The 13,193-nt window shown below is 39.3% G+C and overlaps 1 protein-coding gene across 1 annotated transcript in view; it reads right to left on the reverse strand.

The window, feature by feature from the left end:
- CACNA2D3 (calcium voltage-gated channel auxiliary subunit alpha2delta 3) overlaps positions 1 to 11,080 on the reverse strand; it is a 579,692-nt gene extending 568,612 nt beyond the window's left edge. The window contains exons 1-2 of the mRNA XM_070933639.1: positions 10,750 to 11,080; positions 10,066 to 10,147 (exon numbers count right to left, since the gene is read on the reverse strand). Coding sequence (XP_070789740.1) covers positions 10,066 to 10,147; positions 10,750 to 10,868 — 201 coding nt within the window. The 5' untranslated portion in view covers positions 10,869 to 11,080. The remainder of the gene's footprint in view (positions 1 to 10,065; positions 10,148 to 10,749) is intronic.
- Positions 11,081 to 13,193: the final 2,113 nt, after the last annotated feature.

Genomic DNA, 13,193 nt, shown 5'->3' on the forward strand with positions numbered 1-13,193 from the left:
AATAAGATAAACAACTGCCACCCATAAATGTTTTTCATTTTCCTTTTTCCTTCCATTTAAAAGCTACATGTTAAAAGGCATTATTGGAAGCATAAGGTCCTGCAAATGTACTATAAATAAATCTGAAAGTATATTTCCACTGCAGAGCACTTCCATTGTTAATCATGAAAATAATGGTATCATCCCATACATGCAAAATGCTGTGAAATAGTAATTGAGACTGTGATTAGGTGAACAAGTACTAAATGGATTGAAATTACCTTTTTTCTTCCAGTTTAAAAAAAGCAAAATCTAAATATATTGTTTTCCACTGAGACAAACAGAATACATGGTTGATTATCAGACTTATTAAGAAACACTATGAAAAAAGATACTCGCAGATAAATGAAATAAGTGAGATCTATTTATTTTTTTCACTCATTCACCTGTGCTGAAATAAGTTTCTAGTTGATGAAGAAAATATATGTAAATGTGTGGTACACACAGCAAATGATTGCTGATACAGACTGTATGGTAATTGTTAAATCCTTCCATTCTTTTTCCAAACGCTTTGTAGGAAGACAGTAAAGGTGCATGCAGCTAACCATGGGCATCTGCATAACGGTCTTGCTTTCATCAAAATGACACATGGACAAAAAGGGTAGTGCTTCTGTTGGGAATGTGGGATGCTCTTTTCATTGTTCTAGGGCCATACATGGACACTACCCTTCCCCCAATCAGCGATACGGCTTATTTTACAAATGCAGGTATTTCTTTCTTAGTGCCCACAACTGGGATCAGCAACTCTGTTACTTAGTGCCACAGTCACATGATCACAAACGTATGTCATTTCCTATTTGGTCATTAAGCAAGACATCATGTGACTACAATTTGCAGTTTTACTTCTGTGTTCTCCATTATCTCTGCTTCTCACAAGATAGTTGCAAGGCGCTTGAATGGTGATCACATGACTTTGGGAAACTGCAATGGTCATAAATTCAAAGATTGGTTGCAAAGCTATTTTTAACATCATAAAATTAAATGATTAACGCCAATTGGTAAGCGAGGACTACCTGTATTGGATTTGGAACACACATTGAAATCAGGGGTGGGTTCCACTTACCTCCGCTACCGGTTTGCAACGGGAGTGCACGCAGATCATTCATGATGACATCTGGGCAGGTGGGCGGAGCCTCCTGCCTCCATTACTACTGGTTCGCAAGAACCAGACCGAACTGGGAGCAACCCACCACTGATTTAAATTCCTACCTATCCAGGAACCTCACTGATTAGTTTTGACCATACAGGCACAGCAAGGTATAGTATGGTCATGAATTTGTGTCATCTTTTGTTTATAGCAAATAAATTACCAGCTTTTCTTATATACTATTCCTGAGTTTCATGGTGGAGTTCTCTCTTTCATTTTATGTAGATTTAACTTAGCTGTATGACTAGGCCACTCACTGATATCATTGCAGTTTAAATTGATCATGAGCTCAAATCTATTGATTTATAATACTATCTAACTTAATCTTGGACATGAATATCTATAACCATAGCACTGTGGAAATTAAAGATATGTACACACATCACACAAAGCTATATTTTGTTTAACCATAAATTATTGAATAGTTCACAACTTCCTGGGTTCATATCAACTATGATTTACAAGTCACACAAATTAAACTAACAGCAATCAAACTATGATTTGGTTTGGTTTGATTATAAAGCTAGCCAAATTCTTCAGATGTTTTAAATTCCAAGGCATAAGGTCAGTTAGCTATTCATTTTATACCATGTTCCTCCATGATGGAAGAAAGGTAAGATTTAAATATATTTGGTTAAAAAAGGCCTACACATCCCTCATTAATGATGTGTATTCCATAAAAATAAGAATAGGGAGTAAGAAAGTCACTCTTTAAGTTTGAAAAAAAACATGCTTAATATTTATTTTACTTATGTATTATATTTTTATCCCACCTGTATTACTTTTAGAAATAACTCAAGGCAGCCAACATACCTAATACTCCTTTATCCTCCTGTTTTCCTCAGAACAACCCTGTGAGGTGGGTCAGGCTGTCAGAAAGTGACTGGCTCAAGGTCACTCAGCTGGCTTTCATGCCTAAAGGTAGGACTAAAATTCTAGGCCACCACCTTAACTACTACACATCAAGGTGCTAATATTAATAGTTATTCTCTCTCTACATATATATATACACACACAAACACACCCTTTAAAAAAGCTTTTGATTTTTGGAATTTATTCATCAAGACACAAAGCAAAAAGATTCCACTCAGCATAGACTGAAGCACACAAATTATTAATTGTGGACAGAAGCACTCCTGGAACACCTGTATTATGACCTTAAGGATGGTAGATTTGCTTTGATTAGTAAATGGTGAATCAGTGCTACATTGTAGTATTTAATATGCAGAATTTCAGATGGGAGAGTTGCTAGAGCTACCAATGAAAAGGTACCAAGATATTTTACCTACCTTACATCCCAAGCATATTTTTTTCCTGCAATAATAAATGCAAAGGACCAGAAAAGGAGGATACATTACAATTTGGTATTTCAGGTCACAGTGCTCAAAAATAAATTTCAGGTAGCACAGCTCTTTATTTCACACAACAAATATTTCAAGAAACTGGGATAGGTTTCAAAACTAGTTAATGCCATGACACAGGGGACCTGTTGTTCCAAGGAGAAGGAAAGTCAAACTCACCCTCTGAGCCGTTGGGTGAGCCTAAAATAGTTCTCTAGACTCTAGCTCAAATTGCCTAAATATGTGCAAAGATTTAAAGGGACGAACTTCTAAAACTGTTCCAATACAATATTTGTAGCTCAGGATTGAACTGTGGAGTCCTTGGTTCTCTCTGAGGTTGGTTGTTTGCTTGCAGATATTTCATTGCCCAACTGGATAACTTCGTCAGTGTCCTTGTACATTTAGAAAAAAGTAAACATTTTCAAATCTGCTATTAGAAAGCAATTTGATATCCTTACATATTTTATCCTGTAACAGCTTCATATGTGAATGAAAACTGTGTATAGACTGAAGTTTAAACACTAATAATAATATTCATATTATGTACATTAATTATAATTAATATTTTTAAAATAAAAATGTTTTTTCTGTAACTGTTCATTTTGTCTTGAAAGCTGTTACATTGGAGGCCTAAAACTGTGAAACAATTATCATTACAAAATGAAACTTACACAAGATGGGAATGTCATTCATGACTTCCTTTAATTTGAAAGAACTCTCATAATTTTCTGACCCTTCTTACAATAATGATGTTCTGCGGAGTTTTTTCTCCTTTTTTAAACCAAGTAAGCAAAGAAAAGGGGAAAGACAAGCAATTAATGTCAAGATGATTGGAGTACATTTTTCTGGATCAATATAAAATGATTTCTTTTCAGAATTTAACTTACCCATTATGTGTTTTAAAACTGAAGATAAGATGTACAGCACTAACCAGATACAGCAGTAACTGAATATTAATTGACCTGAAACACGGATAGTTAAAAAGGAGATATGGATCTATTACTTTAGGCATTTGAAGCAAATAGTCAGTTTTCTTTAGCTGGAATGCATTGAGACATGTATTCCAGTCCCTCTTTCCAGGTCACTATTTGGCATTCAATTCCATAGCAGAATGGATGGAATGGTGAATAGCAGAAATCATACTCCCATTTATCAACTCTTCTTGGTTTACAGAGAAGAACACAAAATATTGAAGAATAGAAGGTAACAAATACTGAAGAATAGCAATAGTACTTAGACTTACATACCATTTCACTGTGCTTCACAGCCCTCTCTCAGTTTACAGAGTAAGCATATTGCCCCCAACAATATGGGTCCTCATTTTACCGATCTCGAAAGGATGGAAGTCTGAGTCAACCTTGAGCCGGTCAGAATCGAACTACTGGCAGTCAGCAGAATTAGCCTGCAATACTCCATTCTAACCACTGCACCACCATGGCTCAAGAATGTTGGTCATTCAATTAAAAGTAACTCACTGAATAAGCAACTGCATCCTCACCTTCACATAAAAATGACATCCTAAAATGTATCCCTTTCTTTGCTACATACAGTGTCTTCACTGTCCTAACTAAACATCTGCATGGAGAATGAAGGAAAAATAAATCAAATTATCTAAGAGCTAGACACAGATGGAATCCTACCCAGAATCGTGTGTTTAAAGCCATATCTATTGTATGTTTTATGTTAGGGGTACCAAGTTTAGAATAGAACTAAGTTGTCAAATGCATTATGTCATATTTACTATGCAATTTCACAATTTGTTAGTTTACTTTGCATCCATAAAATGTGTCAATAAATAAATCATATAAATAAATAAAACTTCCTATTAAGCATGTAGAATCTGATGAAGCCTCCCCATCAATGGCAACATTCCAAACACTGGATCTAGTGAAACCACACATTTTCAGACATAAAATATACATTTGGACAACTCCATTAGCAACATCAGGAGCTTCATCGGAAATACAATGAAGTCATAAGCCTAAACTATTGAAGGAAAAGAGTAACTAAATAAAAATTAATAGCAGCTCTTCAATAAATCCTTTCAAAAAACTTTACAGGGAGTGGAGAATGCAACACAGAACTAAATTATTCTTGGATAAGCTTCTCTTTAGCTATTTCTTGTTTTCTGTCCAGCTTTGCCATAAAGCTGCTAATCTTCCTTCTAATCAGCTATTGAACTTCCCCCCACTCAACAAAAGACTATTATTTCACTTACCCTTATTTTATTTCTCTATTGTTAATGCTTCCTCTGTTACAAAAAAATCTTGGAAGCTGTCTGTAATGACTTTGACATAAATCTATGCATGCCAGTGAAGATTGCATGTTAATTCATTAAGCATAAATTTTGCTGCTTCCTTAATTCACATTGTTACTTTTCTCAGCAGACTTCTTCTGAAGTTTTGCACAACTTTCATAATCTATGATCAATGAAATGGGAAGAAGCAGTTACGTTTTACGGCAAATCTTCTTTGTTTTTACTACCAGCTCTCCTACACTATTTCTGTTTTAACTTATAATCAATATTTTACCTGCATTCCAATCTATAAGAGCTGCTTAACATTGGACCATACTCATGTAGGCACTTACTTTATCTAATATACATAACACTAAATCTATATAATCTCAGCAATTATATGCATTTACATATCCAATATGTATCTTTGAAGAAGGGAAGAAGAAACCCATCTCATCAACTTATCAAATATGACTATGATCTTTCAATACATTTAACACATCTTCTAAGTTAACGCAATGAACTGAATGATTAATTAACCAAGTTAAGTTCACATAACATACTAAGATGCAAATATATTCAGATGAGCTTAAAACTAGCTAGAGTTGCATGTTATTCAAATATATCACCAACATCTTTACAGGACATGGTGAGGCACATTGTATGAACGCAATCAGTATGTCAACAGAACTTTAGTAACTTTTATCTTTGCTATTTCAGTTGGTGAATTCAACAAGGAAGATGTTCTTTTTGTTTTTAATACTTAAACTTGATGAAACTTTTGCCCAATTCTTCTAATAGTTCTCCCATGATGCGAAATAACAAGAGAAAGCCAATTGAATCACTTCCTATACCTGCAAAAGTCTTTCCTTTTAAGGACACTAAAAATGTTTTTTTAAAGACATCTAACTTGAAAACATGATGTATTTTGTCATATGCTTCCCCAGGGGCAGTCCCGTTAACTCCAGAAAGCCTATACTACTGGGTTTAATTTTGTTGATGCTGTCTTGAAAGCAGCCTTATCAGCAGCGTACAGCAGTGCCTGCACCAGGCAGACACCTGCAGTGCAGACCTAAGCTTAGGCAACACCCTCCATAGCAGGCAGGAAAAGACCCCCCCCCTCCCAAAAAGCCCCTCTTCATGCGCAAAGACAACTGCCTGATGTAGGTGATTAATGTGTGCTGCATTGGCCCATGGTAGGACGATGGCAGAATTCTTGAATAGCTTTTCAGAAATAATTGATTTCATTTAAGGTATGAATGCAATGAGCCCATTCCATACCTAGGAAAATAAATAAATAAAGGTGGAGGATTCTACGCTATCAAGAGTATCATTATGTATATATGTTAGAAAGTGTACAAATGAGATGTGAGAAAACAGGGCATGGCTAAAGAAATATGTGAAATACACCTGAACTACCATTCTTTATATATAATTTTTAAACTTAAGAAAATGTAAACAATCTCTTCTTGCATTTTATTGCTATTGCTCAAACAGACAACTGTTTGCCAGAAAAGCAATTCATGATAAACTGTAACTGAAATGCTCATAAACCTCTAGATCACAGATAATAGTTAATATTCAGACCCATCTGACAGCAGGCAAAATAGCAACCTCCCATATCTTTAAATCCTTCCTTTAATGCAGAAAGCACTATCTATTAGAATGAAGTATTGTAATGCAACCTTATTGTCATTCAAATCTTCAATATCCACAAAGAGCTAATTCTCTGAGAAGTTCACCCATATAACCGAAAAGAATGAGAATGCACCTGTATAACTGAAAGGTTATTATGCATGGTGAATTATGCTTCATACTTGGGAAATACAGCATTTTAAGGTATGTTAGTCTGAAAGAAATACATTTTCAAAAAATACATAAAATCATGAATGCTTAAAATCTGCTCATCTAAACCTGACTGTAAATAAAACAGCTCCATACTTAATTTGAACCTAACTGCAGTTTTTGGCAAGTTCAAGATGATGCCTCACTCAACTAAGCAGGTAGACAATTTATTTTATGGTGCCAAATCTAGATGACAATTGAAATTGAAACTGGAAAACTAGCCATTTCACCAAACTTACTTGAAGAAATTTCTTTTTTAAAGCATGAAAATGCATTGGCTGAAAAGGAATCTGTCTTGAACTCTCCTTATTGAACTGAGGAACTATTAGGAATACTTTTGGATTTAATCAAAAGACACTACTGTCAAAGGATAATGGTCCTTTGCATGAGTGTAGAGGAAACAGAAGGATTGAAATAAGAAAATATTTAGGGTAGCTGAGAATGCAGCCTATACAGATTGAGACAATCCTGATCATAAAGTAGCCCATTAATAGAAGACGATGTAAATGGGGCGTGAAGCATTGATAAGAGTGCTTTGAGGACTTAATCTTTTCTTTGTATCATTCAGGTTTTGAACTTCAGTATGCTAACAACAAAATAAAATCTGCTAAAATAAGGAAATCTTATTTTCAAATAAGTAGATTCAAAATAGAGATGATGATGATGATGATGATGATGATGATGATGATGATGTCCAAAAATATTTTGCTTGTTACTCCAGAACAATTAATGAGAAATAGAAAAAGTGTCCTCTCAAGTATTCTCTGCCTTGCTTCTAGATTGGATGGCTACAGTGCTGCAGTGTAGTGCTGTGTCTCACATATCGCTATCCATATTATCTTCCAATAATTTTAGCTTCTAAAATATAATATTACACCGTGGCTCTATAGGAAATGCAAGCTATCCACTAAAACCAAAGTATAAAATAATATACCTCAGAGTGACATCAGACCAAATTTAAATTTTTATTTCCAAAGGCCACTTTCTGCCTTTTATGAAAAAAAGCACAAATACAAATTACAATATATGCTTATGAACCACTTAGTTACCTTGAAAATCAACTTGCATGGCCCAAGGTATCACTTTAATTCCTTACTTGATTTTAAGACCCCTTGAATGTGATATCTGGAATTTCAGTATTTTCATTATTCTTATTTTATAAAGGGAGAGAGATAAAGTAACACTTGTGTTAATGCACAACAGTATAAAACCAGATGTATTCCTAGCCACCAGAATAGCATTGGGGGGGGTTTCACATTTCAGATTGTGCAATTGTGACATTGCAATAATAGTTTTGATCACTGCTGTTCCAGTGAATATTTATGGTTTAAAAGCTCCAATTCTGATACATACAAAAAGACAATGCACATATTTTATATAGCAATGTTTAAAGCGTGATGATGATAAAAACTATGTGTAACAGAGATCAGTTACCTTAGTTCTGCAGTTACAAAAATGTATAGATTGAATGCAGAAAAGCTGACATTAAAATAAAATAAAATTAAATATCTAAAAGTACAGAACCAAAGACAAGGACACCATAAATATACCATCAGCTATACAACCTTGAATACAAATAACCTCAGCATTTATATTTCCTGTTTCATTTAGTTGTAGTGTATCAAGATCAAAAACAAAAATCTCCAGATGGGAATTAAATACAGTACTGTTGAGCTGCTGAAAGACTGTCTAGCCAGTGAAACTAAATGATAAAGAAAATGTAAAATAATCATGGTAATAGTTTCTAATTACAACACTGCAATACGTCAACCAAAAGAAAGGCATCTGACTGCTACAAATATTCCACATTTCAGGAGGCTCTAAAGTAAATGAGAAAAGAATTATTATAAAGATAACTTTTTTGCATTCTTGATTTGCTATGAAATGTGTAGAAAATGAACATTCAATGGTTAAACAGTCAGAGATTCTCCTTATAAAACACAGATTTTATATCAAGGCAGAATTCCCAAATTAAAATTTTAACTGAGGATATACCCAGGGACAATATTTTCTTAAACCCGGTGCATCTTTCAATAATCTCAGACTTGGCTGTGATATAGAAATTAGTCATTGTATAGTATACATGTCTATCCTGATTTAGAAGAGGTTTTCTTTCACAGCATGCAAAGAAGACATTCTGATTATGAAGCAGATATTATTTCAAATGCCCAAACATCTAGAATATCTCATGGGGATTGAGAAAAGTACCTTAAATTATTTCAATGATACTTATAAATCCCAGCAATTGGTATTGCCAATTATCCTAATCAAATCACCTTTGTGCTAAAGAACAAAAACAAGGAGCTTCTGTATTTGATTATTATGTTTCCACAATCATCATTAGGTTTACTGCATCAGCTACACTTACTGAACCATAAAAGTTTGTTGTTTGCCTCACCAGTGCAATAGGGGAAAGCTTGTCATACAATTCCTCATGAATAAGAAAGTGTTTCAGCTCAGCTGATAGGAATTGTGTTAGACCCTTCCAACAAAAACACATGGCCTATTGTTAGTTTAAAGCTCAATATCTTTCTTAAAAATATTTTAAATTTGATCAAATCATTTCAGTCTTGAATCTGAACTTTGCCTCTAAAGCCTATTTTTTTCAAATCACACGAAACTGCAATTCTGAAACATTTTTACAATCTCCCACAACCCACCCCCTGGATTTCTTATTTATTTTGTATTCACCACAGTTATATTTAAACACATGTTAACTGAACAATGAAGTTTCAGTATGAGGTTTGTTTAACTGAGCTCAGATGCAGGTTCTTATAAAAGGTCTAATAATGTTCTATCCCCCTTACTCATCAGACTTCTGGAGACTTAGCCCAATTTCTGAAGGTTCTGCACTATTTTACAACCTTATTATCCAGCTGTGCAGCTGAGCAGGGAGATAGCCACATTCATTTTCCTTATCTGTAATGATGTGATACATCCCAACACTGACCTGAGATGTCTGCAAGAATAATAGTTTGGGGGGGGAGGGGGAATTACAGAGATGACACGGAATAGTCAATCTTTTTTGTTGTTGATGTTGCAGAAAAGTACAGCTAAACAAAGCAGCATAATATTTCCAGTTTTTCTCCTTCCTCAAAAAAAACTCTGCATGTGTGTGATGAGAACAAGAGACAAACTGAGGTGAACTTCATCATCTGTAATCAAAACGAATACCAGCAAAATTTCTAAATAGCTTCACCTAAGATAGTGAAAGTCATTGGGTGGGCTGTAATCTAAATCTAAAAATCTAAAAATAACCCCCCTCCTGATGAAAATTGTGGTTTCCGCCAGCAGAAAAGAGACAGCAGGCAGTTAAAAGGTGTTATCGGAAGGAACAGAGGAAAATCTCCAGATGAAAGCTGCTCTTCCTCTGGTTTGTTTAGTACCCAAATCCTCTTTCATTTCCAGAGTTCATTTGAATTAATCTTTTGGTGAGCTGCAGCTAGAGGGATCCTTACCTTTTGCAGAAGTTGGGAACCTGAGTATTTCGCTGCAATGGATCTGATCTCCCCACCGAAAGCAGAGGCCCAGAGTTTTACACTACGGAGGAAAACAGGCAGAGACATATATTGAAAAGGGAAACGTAATTTACGCACTTCGGGTAAACAACAGCTCATACAGGCAGACCCAGATAAATTACACTTTAGAGCCTGAACTGTCAATTCCCAGATTTTCCCCTTTTTAAAATAACATCGGGGTGATTCCGAAGTGAAGACAACTCCCCCCCACCCCCAGTCGATCTATTCTGCCAGGCAATGCGTGAGCAAGACCTCTTTTGGCCAAACTTCAAGAGAAACTTATCCGTAACGCACGAGAGGGAGAAATTACAGGATATATACATATATATGACAGGGACTCTAGATCCGCTTTTGCAAGATCACTTATTCCCCGATCATCTGATATGAAACGGGATCGCAATGGAAGAGCGTCTGGAGCTAGTCGGCGCCGCAGCCGAAAGTTCCCTACGGCGGAAAGCTTGCGATGAGGGGTTTACCTCTCTCGTCCGCCCCAATACCAAGGGCCCCCTTGGCAGAAAAGCTGGTGGGAAGCTAGCGCGATGCCCCCCGTCCAAAACCACGAAAAGTCGCTCCCCACCCATCCTAACCGCCGGCGGACTTTTCCACACAGCCTGCGACACTCACACAGACAAGGGGATCTGCTGCTCCGAACCGGCCCCTCCGGCGTGCCTGATGCTAGCCGCTGTCCAGACCAGAGCCAGGAAGGCAGGCAGAGTCCGCAGCGAGCGCCCGCTCTCCGGCATGGTTCTCTCCTTCCTCACTCGCGAGCTTCTGCTTCTCTGGTGGACTCGGCCGCTCGAAGGGGCTGGTTGCGGCAAGAGAAGGGGGCGAAAAGCGGAGCAAAAGGCCGGCCGGGGAGCAGTCACGGCACCATCTTTTTTTTTTCCCACCCCGCCGCTTCGGAAGGAAAGGAGAGTCGGCGGACTCGAAAACTTCGGCGCCCTTGGTGGGGGTCCGGCGGCAGCACTGCGGCTTCGCTCCCTTCGACCGCCGCTCTGAACTCCTGCAGTCGGCGAACGCCAGGCGCTGCCGGAGTTACTTCTCGGACCTCGTGCTGCTTGGCAGCGTCCCGGCGTGGTGAGGCAGGCGGGACTTCGACGGGGAATAGACGGGGCTGAGGGGGGGGGGCGGGTGTCTTTGCCGCCGTCGACGGGGCGAGCGCTGAGGCGAGAGGGTCTCGTCTGCCTCTCTTCCCCGCTCACTTTGGTCCGAAGGCAACGCCGCTCGGGGGGGGGGGGTCCCCCGCTTTTTGTATCGCGCGCCCGTGTGCGTGGGAGCGAGGGGGAGAGCGCGGGCCAGCCAGCCAGCGCGCCTTTTATTCACAGCGCCGCGAAGCTCCCGCGCAGCCTTGTTCTCGCCGGCGGCGAGAGCGGAACGAAGCTAAACTGTCCAGGGAGCGGCGGCGTGCGCCGTCATGCAGCCCCCACTGGGGGGGGGAGGAGGAAGGGAGGGGGGAAAATCAGCCCGCCGAAGCTAAGCGGGAGCCGAGTAAGTTCCGAGGCCAGACAGGTGGCCGGCTGGGTCCGCGCCGGGTCTCCGTTTCAAAAGCCCGAGCGCCGCAAAGGCAGCCCCTTGTCGCCGCTGCGGGTTAGTTTCAGGCAGCGCGCGGCTGCGTGGCCGACAGCTGTTAACGCAGCCGTGGAGAGAGAGAGAAAGAGAGGGAGGGCTGAGGGGATCGCTTCACCTCTCCCGCCCGGAGAGCGGCCAAGTCGCAGCATGGGAGGGGTAGGAGGAAGAAGAGGCGAGGAAGACGCGCAACGCAAGGTCTCGGGCCCTGCCTTCCTGCGTCTTTCTAGGGGGTTAACCTGAGGGGACGCTTGTCCGGGCGGACTCGGCCGTCTGGTCAACTCATCGCCTTGTCCTTGAGTAGTCCGGATGGGCCTCTCGCTTGAGTCTTAGATGCAATGAAGCCACATCGGAGAGATCTGGCTGAGATGGAGAGGTTGGGGGGGTGCAGGGGGGTTGGAAGAAAGGAAACGCCGCACAAGGAAATCAATGCAAGTTTTAAGTGGCTGCTGGAGCCGAAGAATAAATTATTAATTTGGCCTTGTGGAGGAATCCCCTTATTAAAGGATGGGCAAGATCTCAAGCTATTGCTTTGCTACTTTGTGGCTGGGGGGGGGGGAACGGGCCTGGGACAGGCACTGAAAGAAAAGGTTCTTTTTTTTTATTGAGACTTGAGATAGACCTTACTACATTGCCCTCTCCTGTCTCTTTGGTAACTCTTACCTTAAATACAAACAAAGTTTCCTGCCAAATTGTAAATAAGCTACCAAAATGGTAAATTGAAGCTGAAGTGGAACAGGGCTGAGTCATCCTGGAGAAGTGGGGGGGGGGGAGAGAGAGAGAATGCCTTGGGTGCTAGTATTGCTTTAGATTAGAAGGATTCTTTGGAAGTATAATCTGCAAGTCAATGTCTCCTCCGTCCCTCCTTATTAAAAATCTCCTCTGTCTACAGTGCAGACAGCCATTCTTGCCTTTTTTTTTAAAAGGGATGCCACCTCAAGAGAAAAATAAAAGCTTCTGGCACTGCACATTTATGGAACGCATTGAGCTTGCACAATTCAACAGTCCTTGCCGATGCTTTTTATCTGATGAAAATAACTTTTTTCCCCCATCTTTCATCTTGAGTGAGAAGTTGAGAGCACAAAGAGTTGCAAGGCTGTTTTGCACAGCAGCACCGTCAATATCTTTCTACTGCAGCCCAGCAGTGAATCCAAGCTCCTTTTTTTCCTTGAGTCATGCAGACAGGTAGAGAGGAATGTGCCGTGTTCTCAGATTTCTCAATGTCCGAAGCCAGAAAAGCTCAGAATAAGTTTGAGATGCCCCAATTATTATCTTTTGGCATCTCTGTGCATGACAGTCTTGTTGGTATTTATCTGAAGTTAAAGCACTCCCACAAAATTTCATACTAAATTGTGTTTCATTTTGTTCTCTATACATGTTCCCAGGTTCCACTTTTGCTATCTAGACCTTTAACAGGGTTCTGTTACTAGGATCCCTTACACTCACAGGGTGTGAGTTCAAATAAAATAAGCATCAGATGGTATGTCTGAGGATGCTCCCAA

This window comes from Pituophis catenifer, unplaced genomic scaffold (assembly GCF_029215685.1).
Source record: "Pituophis catenifer annectens isolate HBS135680 unplaced genomic scaffold, rPitCat1.0.hap2 SCAF_2, whole genome shotgun sequence".
Lineage (NCBI taxonomy): Eukaryota > Metazoa > Chordata > Lepidosauria > Squamata > Colubridae > Pituophis > Pituophis catenifer.